Source organism: Molothrus ater, chromosome 1 (assembly GCF_012460135.2).
Source record: "Molothrus ater isolate BHLD 08-10-18 breed brown headed cowbird chromosome 1, BPBGC_Mater_1.1, whole genome shotgun sequence".
Lineage (NCBI taxonomy): Eukaryota > Metazoa > Chordata > Aves > Passeriformes > Icteridae > Molothrus > Molothrus ater.
The window spans coordinates 144,364,606-144,382,593 of NC_050478.2; the positions used below are offsets into that span (position 1 = coordinate 144,364,606).

Below are 17,988 nucleotides of genomic sequence, written 5' to 3' on the forward strand. Positions count from 1 at the left end.
CTTGATCCGGATTCCATCTGTTTGATGGAGATATTCTCCTGACCCTAATGGTTTTTTAAGCAGTCTCTTCCAACATTCTTGATCTGTTAGATATCAAAACATGAGTGAAATAAAGCATTTCAGAAATCCTAAGGAATTGCTTATGGCTCCTTCCTGATTACAATTTGAATATTTTGGTATCCTTGCAAGGATGAAATCAGTTCTTACTGCACAAGTTTTGCCACTCAGCCAGTTAGCATTGATCAGATTGTTTCAAACAGAAAAAAAAAAAAAAAAAAGGAAGAGAAATTTTCTGTCCTTAAATTAAAATAAGGCTCCAGCATGTCTGTAGACAGCACCATGAACTCACTAGTTGCTGATATAAAGCTGATATCTCACAGCTGACACTGTACAGTAGCTACGTGTGTAATCTATATCAAATTCTAGATAGAAATAGGAACAAGTTCAAATGACTTCTCTATGTTGTCATCCTCATGAATATTCACATCCATTTGTCAGCATGATTAATCATTATATGAGTACAAGCCTTACATATTTTTCCAATAAATACACCATGTAGTAAATCATAAATTACTTTTTCCAGGCATTTTGGTCTTCTTTCTTACCTTCTGATATGTTCCTATATAGTATTTTACAGAGTTTACAAAAAAAGATGAGGACTCTAAATGATGCCAGTTGTTGCTTTTAAGGAGAAAAATGTTGATTATAGAAGTAGAACTATGTGACTAAGTGCCTCACAAGATGATATTAAAAATACAAGTATTGGGGAACAATACCTGGAGACAAGCAAGTTAAATATGGAGAACCAAAACAGTTTTATGAAGTGCTAATTTTAAAAAAGTGTGTGTGTTTCTATGTTAAAATTTTCAGTTCTTGAAAGAATTTGGAAAAACCCCAAACTCCACCCTCACATCTTTTATATTTCCCTAGTAAGTAGTAAAGCAGTGCAATTGCTGCATTTCTGAAAACCTCAGACTTTTAGGTGTGGAAATGCCTTTCTTAGGCTAATATGTGTCTGGTGGCCCCCAGAAGGGAAAATGTGGCAACACAGAAATATTTAAGTTTCAGAACACACCTGCAGCTTGTGGGAAGCATGTGGCACTCCTCAGCTCCCAGTTCAACTGGAAAACTGAAATGGAAGAGTCATTGCCACTCAGAGCTGCAAATTGAATATTTTATTGAATACTGAGGTCAGCATGAGCTGAAACCCCCCTCCTCTGGGGGGTTTCAGCTCATGCTGACCTCAGTATTCAATAAAAACTCTTTGCTGGATGACAAGACATCTGGAAAAATGCATATGCTGTCAATCATCTTTAAAATTATTATTATGATGAATAACCCAGGATGTCCTACACCTGACTTCCACTAAGAACAAGAGTAAATGTATTTTGCCTGTGTGTTTAATACCATCATCCCTCTTGAACAAAAAATCCAGCATAATTTACAAAGTACTCATTTTTCAAAGAGAGTCCTGTGTCTAGCAGGAGTAAAAATGGTTGTCTGAGAATCTTTCATTAAAGTTGTCTGAATAATTACTCTGAATGACTACTACTGATTTTGTAGTCTGTGAATGAAAGCATTTTGCTGAAAGACTGAATCGCCCTTCACGACATGAAAACCAGGATTAAAATATCCTGCCAAGGTCAGAGTTTATTGCCCTTGAAGAGAGCATTAGCCAACAGGTTCCTCAAGTTAATATTGTCTGCTACTAAGGCATTTCTCGTTATTGGAGAAGGAAGGAAATATTTTGTGTCTGTTCCACAGTAAAACCCCAATTCCCTGTTGGTGTCAGAGCGGGATGCTCAGCCCTATGGAGGGAGCTCTGGTACTGCAGTGACAGAAAGTATCCACAGGTCAAATCAACCTGTTGGAGGTGTCACACATGGAGAAACTTGGCAAGAGACAAGATGTTCCATGAGCATTCCCAGAGTTTAGATGGATTTTTAGATGCAAAGTTAGAGACAGGACTCTTCCACCGCTTAATGATGCTCCAGGTACACAGGTAATCAATCTCTGTATTTACTTATGTATTCCTATATTGTTTCCTTTATTTTCATGTGCACCACATATCTAGTAATAGTCCTAAAGTCAGCTGTAGTCCCAAAGATTTCTGAGATGTATCTTTTAATGTACACAATGACTGCAATATTTGCTTAGAGCAGGAACATCCAGGAAAATTCTTATTCTTTATAATTAAGTGGTATATGCACATTTATACAATAGAAAGAATCTAAAATAACACTGCTCCTCTGAATATATTTATGTATATATATATATACACACATAAATATTTATTTATTTTCATGGAGAGATAGATAGATAGATAGATAGATAGATAGATAGATAGATAGATAGATAGATAGATAGATATCCATGAAAATAAATAAATCTGACTAGGATAATGATATAAGATGAGGAAGATTAAAGGTGAAGTGAAATGAGCTGATGATGATCTAAAAATTTCAATGGGCAAAAATAGCCCCTATTCAATCAATAAATTCACTCTTTGGTTTTTTGGCTTTGAAGTTTACATGACTTTATTAGCAACACAGCCTTTCCACCAGTTGTTACTCTCTTGGAAGAGACAATCAGATTCTGTCATTTTCTTGCACCATATTATTGGCTATTATTTGATCAAAAAATTCTGTAGCAAACCACAAATATAAATACCCAAAGCTGTGGCATTTCAGGCGACATAAATTAAAATAATTCAGAGTAATCCATCAGCCTCAGGGCAGCAATCATTATATATATGAAATTGTTTGCTTCTTTTGAAACTGGGGGTGAGAACACTTTGCATCATAGTCAAAATTAGGAGCAAGTTTCATTTAATTATAGAAAGTAGGGCATGAGAGGACCTTGATAAGTCACTTAACCCATGCTCCTAGGTCCTGGTTATTACCTAAATCACTCCTAAAAATTGTCTCACTAAACTGTTTAATTATACCTCAAGGTAAAACCTTCCAAGAAAATGAGGTTATTGAAGATACTGTTATTAGATTGTTTTTCCAAAATTTCTTGTACTATCTAATGTAACTATTCCATGGAATAACTTAACCCATCATGTCACAATCGCTCATAGATGAAACAAAGAGCAATTTATTTCTTCCTCTTTGTAGCAACCCCTTCCATATTTGAAAGTTGTCACAGCTGTCTCTTCATTTTAGAGTGATCCTCTATCCTGAGAAGAAGTGAAAATAAGCAGGATCCACTGCAACTGAAAACAGTATTTTTAAAGATCATCAGTGCTTTCTTGGCAGAAGGTTAGTTTCTACTTTTATTTTTTTTAAAGGAGAGTTGTTGAATAGATGGATCTGTTGCTCAAAACATTGTTCTAACTTTGGTAGACTGACTGCCTGAGGGTAAACTTGCCTCCAGCTTTCTTTGGCACTTAAGATTGCTGAGAAAGCCCTAGGGAGACCACAGTACACACACACACACACACACACACACACACACACACACTCTCACACTTATATCAAATTAACATTAACATAGCAATTGCACCATGTGAAACTGAGGGATTGGTACTGGTAGAGGAATTTTTTTTTTTTGCTGGTAGAAAGAAAGACATGTATTACTAATATTTTTCAAACTCTTCCACCTTATTTTTCAAACTCTTCCACCTGTAATATTGCACAGACCACAGAGATCTAGGAAGTGGAGACAGAATTGTTACCCAAAAGAAGCATGGAGGAGCATGTATCTGATGTTTGCTGTAAGCTTGTGCTCTGGCAGTGCTTGATGTCCATAGATGGGGATGGGGAAGACAAGGTTGCCGCTTTGAACTTTGAACCATGCGATGGTGATAAGCCCATAAAACAAATCCCATGAAGAAACGAGAGCTGATGACATGTGGTAGACTCTGTAGTCTTAGGTTTATGGTTAGATTTGATGATCCAAAGTGTCCTTGTCAGCTGAAATGATTGCATGATTCTATGACACAGACCTGCAGGCAAGGCCCTCCCATGGGGCTTGAATGGACTGAAGTCTGTGCAGAAGGCACAGCATGTAAACCAGGTGTCACCCTGTGATCACAGGAAATGTGCTTTGCACATGACCATGGAACCTTGTTCAGTCTGGATTCCCATGTTAGGTCTGCCCTCCAGATTCTCAGTAGATCTTTGTATCTGCATTCTTGAAACAATACCTGTACTGCTATGAATGGAAAGGACTTCTGGAGATCATATTGTCAGATCTTCCTCAAAGCAGGATCACCTGCAAGCTGCTTAGGATCTTGTCCAGTCAGATTTTGAAAATTCCCTAGAATGAAGACTTCACAACATCTCTAGGCAACCTGTCATAGCGCTTATTCACATTTAGAGTAAAAAAGGATTTTTTTTTTATGTAGAAGTGGAATTTATTGCATTTCAGTTCATGCACATTGACTATCATCCTGTCTCTGGGCACTGCTGAGAAAAGTTTTTCTCCTTACTTTAGAGTAACCTATTCATACACAATTATCAGATTACCACCCCTCATACACCCCTGTTCCTTCTCATTCCAGCCTGAACAGTCCCAGCTCTCTCAGCCTTTCCTCATTTGGCAGCTCCTCATAGCCCTTCTCTGGACTAACTCAGTAGTTAACCATCTATCCTTCCATGTTTTGGAGACCACAAGTTTTGTACAAAGTCTGCAAGAAAATCTGGGGGTTTTCTGTGTATTTATGTGTTTATGATTTGGATATTTAATGATTTCTTTATTTGTAGGATGCTCTAGCATTTTCTTTTTTCCTTGTACTAAGCTTTGACTAAACACCTTTCAAGCTCTCTTAAAATCTGCAGCTTCTGAATCCATATTGCTGTTAGCCAGAATATGACAGTTTGATTTCCAGATTATAGTTTAATGATAGTAATTAGAAAAAACATCTCTTAATTAATGGTGTGCATATTTTCCATTTTTAAATTGCACCTATAAACCATCTTCAGATATACACAAACTTTAGGGACATAGTAAATATTATTTTGACTTGCAAATGTAATTACTGAGCCTGAAAGCAAGTTACAAAAAAAGGAATAAAAGCCTGAAATTTCACAGCATTACTTTTGCTGAGTATTTCCATCATATAATAAAAAAATATGTAAATCTATGAATTGGTCTGAACCTTTAGAAATTTAAATATGAAATCTTACTAGATGTATACATTGCTTTTAGATTAAAAAAAACCAACTAGGTCAAGTCAAAGTAAAGAAGCTTTGCATTGCAAAAGAAAACTAGAAGTGATCTCAAATCCTCTTCCTTCTTGTACACCACCAGAAGTGTTCTTTAATAAATTCACTTGGATAGACCATTTTTAAACTCGGTGTGGAAGTTAGCATGTTCTGGTGTCATGGAAAGCAATCTGGCCAGCAAAGTTCTGTTAACTGCTTGAAGAGGAATGGAGCAACTACCTTACAATCTTTGTACAAAACCTAGGGGACATTGAACAACTTAAACTTATACCAATCTTTATGCATATGAGAGTTTTTCTTGAGTTTTAAATCGTTGACGTGTTAAGGTTCACTCTTGTACACTCGTTCTCCAAAGTCACATTGCCTTGGAGAGTTCTGTACTTAAAGCTTTGATTGTTGATGAGATTTGAAGTAACTGAATGCTTGTGTTACATAATATACCAAGCAGTGTTATCAAAGAAGAGTGGTTGTCATCAGAAAATGTACCTTAAGAATAACCAGACACAAGTACTTTTACAGGGAAGAAAGTAATAAGCCATTGAAAAAAATAATTTCTAAGCAAGAAGAGCTATTGAGATTATAAGATTAATGGGGGCCTACCATCCTGTACCATCACATAGAAAATAGGAGCACTTCATGTGCACTTCTGGCATTTCTTACAGCCTCTAAGGTGGCTAATGGAACACAGCAGACAAAAGCAATTCTATTAGCACAAATTAAGTACATGTAATAAATTCTTCTTTCCCTATTGTTGTCAGCAAACTGCTATTACTCTCAGGATTGCTGAGAACATGTAAATTGTCCTAGCATCAGTCAGAGTGGCATTTGCCTACATTTGGAATGTAAAAATGGTTTTACAGCAATTTGTTGAACTTGTACAGCCCTTTAGGCAAGTTTCATATGACTTAAGTTCTGCTTAAGTCTCAAAAAAGAATTTTCACTGGCTTCTCTCAAGGAACTTCAGATCCTTGAGGAATCTCCTGTAAATCTCCCTGATCATTTTGAGGTATAGTACACCCTAAATGTTTCAAGAATAAGTTACTATAAAGAATCATAGAATCAGTCAGGCTGGAAAAGACCTCTAAGACCATTAAGCCCAGCTGTTAACCCAGCACTGCTAAGTCCATCGTAAAACCATGTCCCCAAGTGTCACACCTACATGACTTTTAAGTCCCTCCAGGGATGGTGACACTACCACTCCCATGCACAGCCTGTTCCAGTGCTTGGCAATCCTTTTGATGAAGAAATTTATCCCATTATGTAATCTAAACCTCTCCTGGGGAAATCTGAGGCCACATTCTCTAGTCCTGTCTCTCGTTACTTGGGAAAAGAGATCAACCCCCACCTGGCTACAGCCACCTGTCAGGCAGTTGTAGAGAGTGATAAGGGTTCCCCTGATTCTCCTTTTCTCCAGGCTGAACACCCCCAACTGCTCCTCCTCAGACTTGTGCTCCAGACCCTTCCCCAGTTCTGTTGTTCTCTGGACACATTCCAACCCCTCAATGTCTTTCTTGCAGCGAGGGGCCCAGAACTGGACACAGGGATTTGAGGTGTGGCCTCACCAGTGCCAAGTACAAGAGGATAATCTGTGCCCTGGTCCTGCTGGCCACACTATTGCTGATCCAGGCCAGCTGCCATTGGCCTTCTTGACCACCTGGGCACACTCTGGCTCATGTTCAGGCAGCTGTTGACCAGCAACCCTGGTCCTTTTCCACCTATATGACACCTCCTTTTACTGGTGGCTGTTAGAGTCACTGATGATCAGGATAGAATAGAATAGAATAGAATAGAATAGAATAGAATAGAATAGAATAGAATAGAATAGAATATTTCAGTTTCATGGTACTTATAAAAGCCAGCTGCCTGACCACTTCAGGGGCCATCAAAAGTTAAAGCACATTATTAAGGATATTGTCCAAATGCCTCTTAGATCCTGACAACTTTGGGGCATTGATCACCTCTCTAGGGAGCCTGTTCCAATATTTAAACACCCTCTGGGTAGAGAAATGCATCCTAGTGTCTATTCTCTGACTTCCCTGGTCCAGCTTTGGACCATTCCCACATGGCTTGTCAATGGATCTCAGGAATAAGAGGTCAGCATCTCTCTCTCTCCCCCTCTCTTCCTCAGGCAGCTGTTGGAGAGCAATGAGGTCACACCTCAGCCTCCTCTTCTCCATACTAGAGAGTTCTTAACTTCTTCTTATAGGACATACCTTCCAATTCTGAAGAGAATGATGTGGAACAAGGTCTTTAAAGAAAGAATAAAGTTAAATGCATGCATTCCCACTATATTCAATGGATTCATATTTCAACAAAAATATGCATGGCTGAAAGAAGCCAATGCAGTATTCCTCTTTTGATGCATCGTAGAAGATGTTGGGATTTTTACACAAAACTCTCAAAGCAATTGAATATTAGTCACTTATTACAGCAGCTGAGGAAGGAAAATTTTCAAATCAAATGAAGCTCTGAAATCCATAAAGATATCTGTGGGTCACCACAGACCAATGATTGATTTAGTGATGGAATGAGTATGATCCTCATTCCCAATCCCTAGCTCAAATCTGTGGTGAACATTACTCCTTCCTCTAAAAGAACAAGCATATCTGCATAATAAATCATACTGAGCACATGTGGGATGATTTCCATGTCAATTATAACCCTGTCTAGTATGCTTATGAAGCTTTTTAATATTAATGAGCATTGGAGGTACTTTCCCATATGAAAAGAGGATCATAGGATAAAAGAATGTATATCTAGATCTTATGCTGTTATTTGAATAACTTCCTTGAGATCTAAGTAATTTATTTACCTTAAATTCTATCTCCAGAATTATATAACATCTGCTACCTGCAATATCATGTCATATCATGTAATATCATGTAATATAATTTAGTTTTTCTGTGCTTATTAATTTTCCTGCTTTTTTACTATTTCTTCTTTTCACTGTGGTGATATTTACGGATGTATGAATGAGCCTTCTATGGTGGCAGACCTAATGCAAGGAACACAGAATAGATAGCTCCCTCCCTGAATAGTTCTAAGGTAAATGAAGCAGGAGAGTTTGAACAAAGGAGAAATATAGTATAGGTATATAATATAGTATAAATATAGTGCCTAAAGATTAGATCAGCCCAAAGACATAAACTGATTCTCAAAATGAAGATTCTGACAATATTGAAAGCTTCCATTAATTTAATTAAAGAAGAATTTCTGGGTTTTTTTTAAGGGAAAGGAAAGCAAATATAGAGGAAAATACAAAATTGTAAAGTGATGACTAAATCAAAATTGAAAAATAAAATTGAAGTAAAAAATTATATTATTGAACTCAGACATTTCATTTATACTCAGGGCTACTGCTATCTAAATTTAAACTAATGCATAATATAAAATCATAACACTAACATCAGACTATTTGGAAGAAGTACAATTATTTGTTGTGATTGTGGAAAAAAATGGCTTGTGTTAGTTTTGATTTTTTTTTACACTGATATACTTCAGCTGCTTCACAGACTGCAGCAATGGTTAATTAATGAACTTTCTCTCTCCTCTAGAGCTAACTGCATGAAACCTTGCAGCAGGAGAAGCTGGCAAATGAAATAGCAGCATTTCTTTAAATAGTTGCTAATAAATACAACTCGTATGACATGACATTCCTCTGTCAGGCAATGGCTGCCTGCCTTGCACTTCATCCTGTGTACAGTTCCTGATATTTTTGTTCTAGGTTAAGCAGCACCACACTGGTATCTCTGTCAGCAGACCTAGCTGTTTGGAGAGATAAGCATGACACAGCTCATTCAGAGAGATTCCTGGAGGAGCTGGATGTCTACATTTGTGTTCTTTTTAAGAAGAACTGTGGATTCACGGCAAAACTTTCCCTAAAGAGAATCCTGACAAGTCATCTTCATGATTCACCTAAAAATCCTAATATCTATGGGATTCTTTCTACTACATTATGTGGGCTTTAAATCAAGGATCTAAATGAAGCCTGTGAGTAAGTCAGGTCTTAATATCTTAATATCACTTTGAAAAATCTTTAGTTTCAAGAAATGCCAGATCCTCAGGATTTTTTGTACTTGATCACTTTTGATGGTCTCTTCCATCCCTGGTTTGAATGACTGAGACTGCTAACAAAATGCTCCAAGATTCACTGCAGCACTAACCCAGTCATTTGCATTCATCTCCCTCCTTGGGTCAGATTGAAACTTTACAGTCCTTTCTGCACTCCTGATAGGTACAAGCTGCACTGCACCAAGAAGACAGCAAGTGACAGAACTTGTCATTGTAAGAAAGGCAAGATAAAGAGAAAATGGCTTATAAGCCACAAAGCAAGCTCAAGGTCCTTGAGCAACTCATTTGCAGACACACAACTACTAGAGTTTAATTCAGAAGCCTATGTTGAATGCCACCATAGTCTTACAGATCCTTGCACAGTATGCAAAAAGACTCTGCAACTATGAAAGGCGGGGAGTATGTCTAAAACCTCAGTTTTTTCTAATTCCTCTTGGTTTCCCTGATTTACAGAATCACTGTGATGTTTTCCCCTACGTACTTGGGCTTTTCAGCACTCTGAAAAAGAGGTTCAAAATTCACCAGGTCAGAGTGGAGATCAAACTGTACAGTCTGCTGTTTGGGACCTGTGTTCAAGAGAATGATTTAACAACATTAAAGAAAACATTAAAATATATAAAAATATATAAAATATATAAAATATAAAAAAATATATAAAACACTAACACCTCTAGTGATGGTTGGTTCCAGAGTCAGTATTATTGTTTTTTAAATTTTTCTTTTTTCACATTGAATCTTAAACTTTTATCTTCACAGAATGACAGCTGTGCTAGGAATGGGTTTGCTTTGGAAACTCTCTGGTGAGGTAAGAGACAGACTTCAATCTCCTCTAGGGAAAAAGGGATTCAAACCTTGGTCTACCACATCCCTGGAATATTTTCATTACCATATTTGTTACACAGAGGAAGAGCACAATAACCTTCTCTACTGACTTTGACATTGGACAGGTGCTGTGTGTGTAGTAGAACTGCAAAATGTGTTGCAAGTAGAACAGTTTTGGATGCTGGGTAGGGTAGGCTCCCTGGAAACTTAGAGTTATTGAGACACTTCATGGGGTGCACAGAAACAGAAGCACAATTAAGGGCAAGAAGGCTATACTTAGAGAAATGTGATCATATAGTCACAGACACATTGAATGCAAGTTTGGAAGGGAGCTCAAGGATCAGCTGGTCCAGCCTTTCTTGTCAAAAGCACAGTCTAGACAAAATAGCCCAGCATCTTGTCCAGATGAATCCTAAAATTGTCCAATGTCAGTCAATCAACCACTTCCCTGGAGAGATTATTCTCATTGCAAATATTTTTCATCTTGTGTCCAATCATAATCTCCCCAAGAGTTAATTTTACACATTACTCCTCAACTTTTCTATAAGACTCCTTGTAAGAAAGGTCTGATCTTTGTTGCCATCCTTTAAATACTAAGAGGGTGAAAATATCTCCCCTAAGCTTCCTTTTTTCAAGGCTGAAAAAACCAAGTTCTCTTAGCCTTTTCCCATATATCTATCTGACTTCCCCCTTCTTTGCTCATCTTTGTGGCCTCTTTTTGGAGTTTGTCCAGCCAGTCCACATCTTTTTTGTATAGCTGGGACCAAACCTGAACACAGTATTCCAGGCCAGGCAAATGCTGAATCAAGTGAGATAATGACTTCTTGATCTCTGCTGGGGATGTCAGCAGCCCAGCCTCCTGCTGGCCTCCTCTGCCCAGCTGCACACTGGTCACTCATTCTGAATTTGTTGTCCACCAGGACTCCAAGATCCCTTTCTATAAAGCTGCTTCCCATCCAGACAGATTCCCAGCCTGTGCTGCAATCCTGGGTTATGTTTTTTAGATGCAACATCTTACACTTGTTCTTGTTGACAAGGACATAGGGTACTTGCTAGCCCACTCTTCCAGACAATCCAGATCTTCCTGCAGGGGGGCTTCTCCTTTCCTTACTCAGTTTGAGACCATGGACAAACTTTATAAGGGTACTCTTGATCCCATCTTCCAGATCACTTATAAAGACATTAAGCAGCATTGAGCCCAATATTGATTCCCTGAGGACTCCACTTGTGACAGGTTGCCACTTTGAAAAGGACCCACTTGCTGCCACCCCATGGGTGCTTCCTTTCAGCCCATTGCCCACCACAGCACTGAACACTGGCCCAGACCATTATTCATTGTGTGCCTACAGGAATGGAGTGCCAGGCAGGAGCTGAGTAAGGATTTTCAGGTTTGGAGTTTCCATCAACCCGAGCATTCATTTAAAAGTGTCATTTCTTTTCTGTTTACTAAATTTCCTTTTATGTGAAATGCTGTAGTTTATCTCCTGCATAGCCAGATATTCTGGAAATATGAAAAGGTAAGGAGAAGCTGTCCTACCCTCAACCTTCCCCACCTTCTGGAAAAAGACTAATCCCTTGAACAGCTCCAGTTTTGCCTTCTCTTTCCTATTCCCATGACATCATTGAACTGTTGAGAAGTGCAGTAAGAAGCTGAACTAGAGATGTTTATCCCCTTCAGACTTCTGTACAGGCTAATAAGGATCATTCAAACATGATCTGCTGTTAACTGTGAGCAGTAAGTGCACTGCTCTGGTATGTGATTATTTCACATTAGATGTTGCTGTTTTGGAGCACGTGCCTCTTTCTAGGCCATGAAAAACAACGAACAAGCAATAAACAAACCCTTGACAGCAAACCAGAAGTGTCTTGACAGCAGAAAAAAAAATCATATCAAATCATCAAATCTAGGGAGGTAAGTTTTAGTGAGAGCAAGCACACTGACTGTTGTAAGCTGAAATTCACTGATGAAAGCAGGTTTCATTCATGGTTTTGCCTGAGTTCCTATATATTGGAGGCAATTAATCATCAAATTGTAAATATACTTAGTGCATTTGCCCTACTTAGCACAACAATGATGCAGCTACTCCAAAGAAAAGTGTATCCAATGCTAATCTAATTAAGCTGTGACCCACTGATACTGGTCAGGTGATATTACAGGATATAAAAGGAAAGCAGTTCGTAATCCAGTCTCAAATCACACACTCAGTTTATAAGTAGCTCACAAAAGACTATGGCAGAAAAATGCATAGCAAATAATGCTACAAAAGCAAACATGAGGAGAAAGGTTGAGTGCTTTGATTCTGCTTCTCAAATGGTAGTTAACTTTGAAATGTCCTTATATTTTAAAGATTGGATAGATTTTCCACAAGCATTTAGCAGAAATTTTGAAGAGATGAGGATGTTTTTGCATATACTCACATACTGATATCTATGATCAGATTTTGGAAAACATGCAACCGAAATTCGCATGCAAAAGCTGTCAGTTTCCATTGTACAATTACACAGATTTATCTCTGTAGGGCTCCTTGTGACTTCATAAATTCTGCCTTTCCCTCTATTAATAACACAGAGAGGATCTGGGGAAAAAATAGTTCACAGAACTGCCTAGGCTTGGAAAGATAGAGGGAAAAGAATGAGTTTACCCAGCCTTAGTATTATCCACTTTAAGGTTATTTCTAAATGTATTTTTAAATTTTTATTTAATATACATAATTTAGGACTTGGTTCTGCAAGGTATCCCTTATAAATGTGATGTAGTAATGAGAGTATTCTTACTGACTCTGGTGGAATTTGCTTATGTGAATGAAGAGTGCAAAGGCAGAGGATTAAAATCCAGAGGATGTATGTAGCTTACATAATTTCAAGCCTGTCAAAACTCATGTCTATATTATCATCTGCCTATGTTACATAATATGAAGGAGCTCTGAGTTGTTTGTTCTGCCCCATATGCCTGAAACACATGTGGTCTTTGAAATTTTGGGTTGTATACATTGTTACCCAGGAAAAAGTAAAAATAAATGGAATATAGATAAAACATTCATTTTGGGGAAGGTCAGAGACAAACACTACCCCATCATGGTATCTGGCCAGGCACACAAATCCATGCACTGCACTTGTTTACCAGTAAGATCTTTCATTCTCATTTGCTTCCTGACCCAATCTTTAATCGGTACCAGTGCAGTCTTAACCTAAGTCATGGTATCAGTCTCTTTTTCATGGTTCCCCTCAAGCTGAGCAGCAGCACATTCCTCAGCACTTCAGCCTGGAGTCAGATGGGTTTAAGAGTGATCATATCCCCCCAGAAATATTCAACACTTAGCAGGATTGAAATTAGTAAGTCTATTTTCAAGCCTTTCTCCTTCACCTTTTTCTAGGATGCTAGGGAAGAAAAATCAGGTGACATCTTAAGAATTACTGCAAGAAAAGAAAGGAAAACAAAATAAATTATTTGCATTCATGACAATACATGAAAACTACAGCAGATAGTGAACCAGGCAGCAGTACTGCATGCTTGTATGAAGCATTAGTAATGGTTTGACCTGCTTCTAAACAAACTTGTCAGTGAAACCTAGCTAAGTTGGTAAACTTAACCAAGAGGTTAGGGGAAAACACATCAAGGCACTTGATTTTCCTTTTGTGTAAACTGTTGCAGCTTTATGAGTTTAGATAGATGTATGACTGACTTATACCTGTGTGACTAAGAGAGTCACAACCATTTTGCCCATGGAGGCTACTCTGGATACAGTACTAAATTGACTTTTTTTTTTTGGAAGTAAATTCAGTATTTTCCCTGTATGAAATCTAGATTTAAAAAAAAATCAGTAGAAAACACATTGTTTGTAGCATGATCAGAGTTTTACCATCTGCTTTTTCTTTCATTGCATACTTTAATTCCTGGGTTTTGTCTGCATCCTGAGGCAGAGCAAGATGCTCACAGATATTGCTACATAATCAAATAGTTCATTTAGTCTTGTAAAGCTTCTTTGAAGGGAAGATGCTGTCTTTTCCTGGAGAAAATAAGCCTGGTGATAAAGAGAATGTTTTGCCTGCAGGAGGAAGAAATCTTTGTTGGCCCAAAGATTTCTACCTAACCTTGATGGCACAGTAATTTAAATTATCTGTCTTCACCTGTGAAGCAACAATTCTACATCCTTCACCAGCTGTAAAAACCCTCATCCTCTAATGCTCGAGAGGGCACAGCAATCCTCTGCCAAAAGTAAGAAAATGGTGCAAGGCTAGAAAGCGCCAAAGTAGGGCTGTGCCTCGCCCGGGCACCAGGTCCGGCTCTCCGGAGCCTCGGGGCCGAGCCCCATGCCTGCCCTGCGAGGGGAGGCCTGGGAGGGTGAGGGCCGTGGGGTCCGGGCCGCAAGGTCGCGGGCGGGCCCGGTCCCCGCGGGGCCTTTGGAGGGAGAGAGCCCCCGGTGCCCGCGGGGCCTCTGGAGGGAGAGAGCCCCTGGTGCGCGCGGGGCCGCTGGAGGGAGCCCCCGATGCCCGCAGGCCGCTGGAGGGAGGCCCCGGTCCCCGGGGGCCGCTGGAGGGAGGCCCCGGTCCCCGGGGGCCGCTGGAGGGAGGCCCCGGTCCCCTCGAGCCGCTGGAGGGAGCCCCCGGTGCCCGCGGGCCGCTGGAGGCAGCCCCCGGTGCCCAGGGGCCGCTGGAGGGAGCCCCCGGGCCGCGCCGCGCCGCCTTCAGCACCTTGAGGGCGGACAGCACTCGAGGCCGCGCTCCGCGCCTCCCCGACCCCTCCGACCTCCTCTGGCATCGGGTGGGAGCCAGCCCCGGGGCGGGGAAGGGTCCGGCCTCTCCCGCAGGGGCTGGAGGCCAAGGGCCGAAGCGGCGGGCTGTGTTAAGTGGTCCCTGGACAGCCGGTGTAAATCAGAACCGACGTGTGGGAAGCTGCGTGGATCCTGTTAAGGAGATTTATATGTGTAGTTCATGAAGGCAATCATCTGGCTGGTAATCTCTCATTTTGCATCGCTCCAGGGCAGTTTGTTCACACAACTGGCTGCAAAACACAGATACTAGTATCTCTCCTGGGAAATGTGTGTGCTGTGTGTGTATAGCAGCTAAACAGCTGTGATACTGGTGTGTAATGAGATAGCAGCACATTACTCACAGCTCCAGGAGAGGACATGGAAGTAAATTAAGAAATCAGCATAACTCACACAGCTTTTGACCCGTCACTAGCAGCAGCAGCAGTGCATGGGAGTAGTACACGGCGTGCAGCTGCAGTTCATTCATCAGCACATCACCAAGGGCTGGGCAATAACTCTGCCACAGCCTAATTGTCTCACAGGGCTCAGCCCCGCACAACACACTGTTTTTCCCAAAACAGGGTGAGCCCAATCCCTGGGACATGAGGTGAGGCAGCCCACAGCTAACAAGTGCATGTAGTAAGGGCATGGGCAGGGGTGGGCAGGGGTTTCAGGAGGACCAGGGTCTAAGGAAGGTAGATGTGTCCCAAGAATCATGGACACCAAACTTCCAGGTGCAAGATAGTCACTTCCCAGGTGCACATCCCAACACTCATATAAATAACATGCCACCAGCAACAAATTCCTCTGTACCTTCCCTCCTTTTGGGATTATCTGACAGTATATCCACCCTTTCCTCCCCGATTCTGTGGAGCAAGCCAAATGGAGATGATAATCTGCTATGAAATATTGATAGCACTGAGATATGACAGTCTGAAAAGGGAGGGAAAAGGGAGCAGCAAGAATTTCCGGGATTAAGTTGTCCTAGTACACACTATTTCTTGCCTTGCAGGGATATGGGGAGTTTGATGCATTCTCACTTTACTGTGGAAGAAGTCATCTGTGTGTGAAGTCAGGTGAGACCTGGTTTTAACCCCTCAGACCTATCCTGACCAGTGCTTCTCAGCAGTCTGCACCACACAACACTCTACCATGTAACCAGCACTCTGTCCTAAACATCACTTGTAAGGATTCAGAACAGCAGTGTTTGTCCTTTGACCACTGGCAGAAAAGGATTCTTAGTGTCCTCTACCATAGTCTAGGATCTCACACCAAATCTCCCAGGGAAGATTTGCTCTGGCTTCACTGAGTTTTCACTGGTTTCTCTTTGCAGAAGAGCAGCATGCTTTGCTCCTGTTTTCCCATAGCTCAGATCAAGCTACCCTTCACATATAAAAGTATACCAGTTGCCCCAGCAGATTCAGAGTTAAAAGGCATGAGCAGTTAAATGGGGGCACTGGGAGAGTTTGGCCAAGACAGAGTCATCTCAAACCCCAAACCACTGCTGGAAGTCAGGGAGGGGAATAATAAATGACCCATCCTCCCCACTTGCCCCAGGAGCTTCTCACCCCAGTGCTATTTCAAAAGACAGAAATGTAGTGAGCACAAGCAGAGGGCACAGGGTGCTTAGAAAGTCCCAACCCCCAGCATGAGGTGAAACACTGGGATGGGAAATGGGAGACTGAAGAAGAAGAACAAGAAGGTTGATTTTTGTCTATGATCCCCTCTCCAGGTAATGAACTTCTGAGCACCTGATTAAAAGGGAAGGGACCTTTTGGGACATCCTCCCACAACTCCTCTCACTCAGGGTGATGGAAAAATAGGATTGTTCCCACCCTCTCCTCACCACAGTACCTGGTTAAGAGAAGTCACGGCAAACCTGGGGATAACCAGCTGCATAACGAGCTGCAGGACAGAGGTGACCAGTCCAGCCAGGATGGCCCAGGTGAGTGGCAGCGGGAGCATGCTGTAGGTCGCAAAAAGCGTGAAAAGCACATAGCCAATGCCGTCCCCAAGGAGGCCACAGCCCAGTCCTGCCGCCAGAATTTGCGTGGCCATGGCCACCCAAGTGACAACACCACTGTACTGCAGGTAGGTGTATGAGGTCGTGTCCTTCCTGACCACCACTAAGGCACAGATCACCACCTCAATGCCAGTGAAGAAGCCCAAGAGGATGCCCTTAATGGGGTCCATGGGGGCAGAGGCCAGGGTCAAGTGGAGGAACAGCAGGGTCAGCTTGGTCAGCACGTCCAGGATGTTCATGACCACCTCAGATTTGCGCCGCTGACCCAAGAAGTAGCGCTGGTAAAGGCGCTCTAAGTCCCGAGACTTAAAGGAGTTGCGGAGAGTGGGGAAGATCACCCCACGATATGTATAGCCCCAGTTGAGGAAGAAGTCGGAGTTGCTGGGGGCACAGTCCAGGGGCAGAAAGCCCAAGTCTCCGCTGCTGCTTGTGCCCTCCGGGAAGACTTTGGTGCCTCCGTTGTTGTGGCGCTCGCTGGCCAAACTCCGTCCGGCCGACTGCCGCCGGAGGTGGTGCGGCGGGTGCGGGTGGTGGTTGGGGCAGCAGGTCTCGTCGGAGCTGAAGCCCTTGCCCCCGCCGCTGCTGCTGCCGCCGCTGCTGCTGCTGTGCTCCTGGATGAAGCGCTGCTCGGTGATGTGGCGCACGGCCGTCTGCCACAGCAGGCGCTGGGGTCTGCCGCTGCCGGGGGGAGTCCTGTTGATGGTGTAAAGTTCATCGCTGTCGCTCAAGCACCGCACCTCCGAGAGCTCCATGGCGGTGACTGGCGGGGGGCAGAGCACCGGCTGGCGGGCGGGGGGGCACCCACCGTCTTTGGGGAGGGGAGCAGGGGGAGGGATGGAACCGCAGGAGAGGAGGGAGGGGATGTCGAAGGGCGGGTGGCGGCGGCGGGGTGGCGGTGCGGGGATCACATTTATCGGCAGGTCCCTAGGTCTGGCGGTGCGGCTGGCGGCGGGGCTGGTTGGCCGCCGGGGTCCGAGGGGCGGCTGCGCCCGCTTAGCGCAGGCGGCCCGAGCCCCGTGCCCGCTCCCGCGGCGCCCCGCGGAGCCGCATCCCGCGGAGCCCGGCTGCGGCGCAGCCCCGGCGCCCCGGCGGGCTCGGTGCGCGCCCTCCTCGGAGCGGTGCGCGGGGGTGAAACCGAGCCGCGGGTTCC

The 17,988-nt window shown here is 42.4% G+C and overlaps 1 protein-coding gene across 1 annotated transcript in view; it reads right to left on the bottom strand.

Moving 5' to 3' along the window:
* Positions 1–17,733, bottom strand: part of ADCY8 (adenylate cyclase 8) — a 116,287-nt gene extending 98,554 nt beyond the window's left edge. Inside the window, exon 1 of the mRNA XM_036405703.2 lies at positions 16,670–17,733. Coding sequence (XP_036261596.1) covers positions 16,670–17,590 — 921 coding nt within the window. The 5' untranslated portion in view covers positions 17,591–17,733. The remainder of the gene's footprint in view (positions 1–16,669) is intronic.
* Between the last annotated feature and the right edge of the window lie 255 nt (positions 17,734–17,988).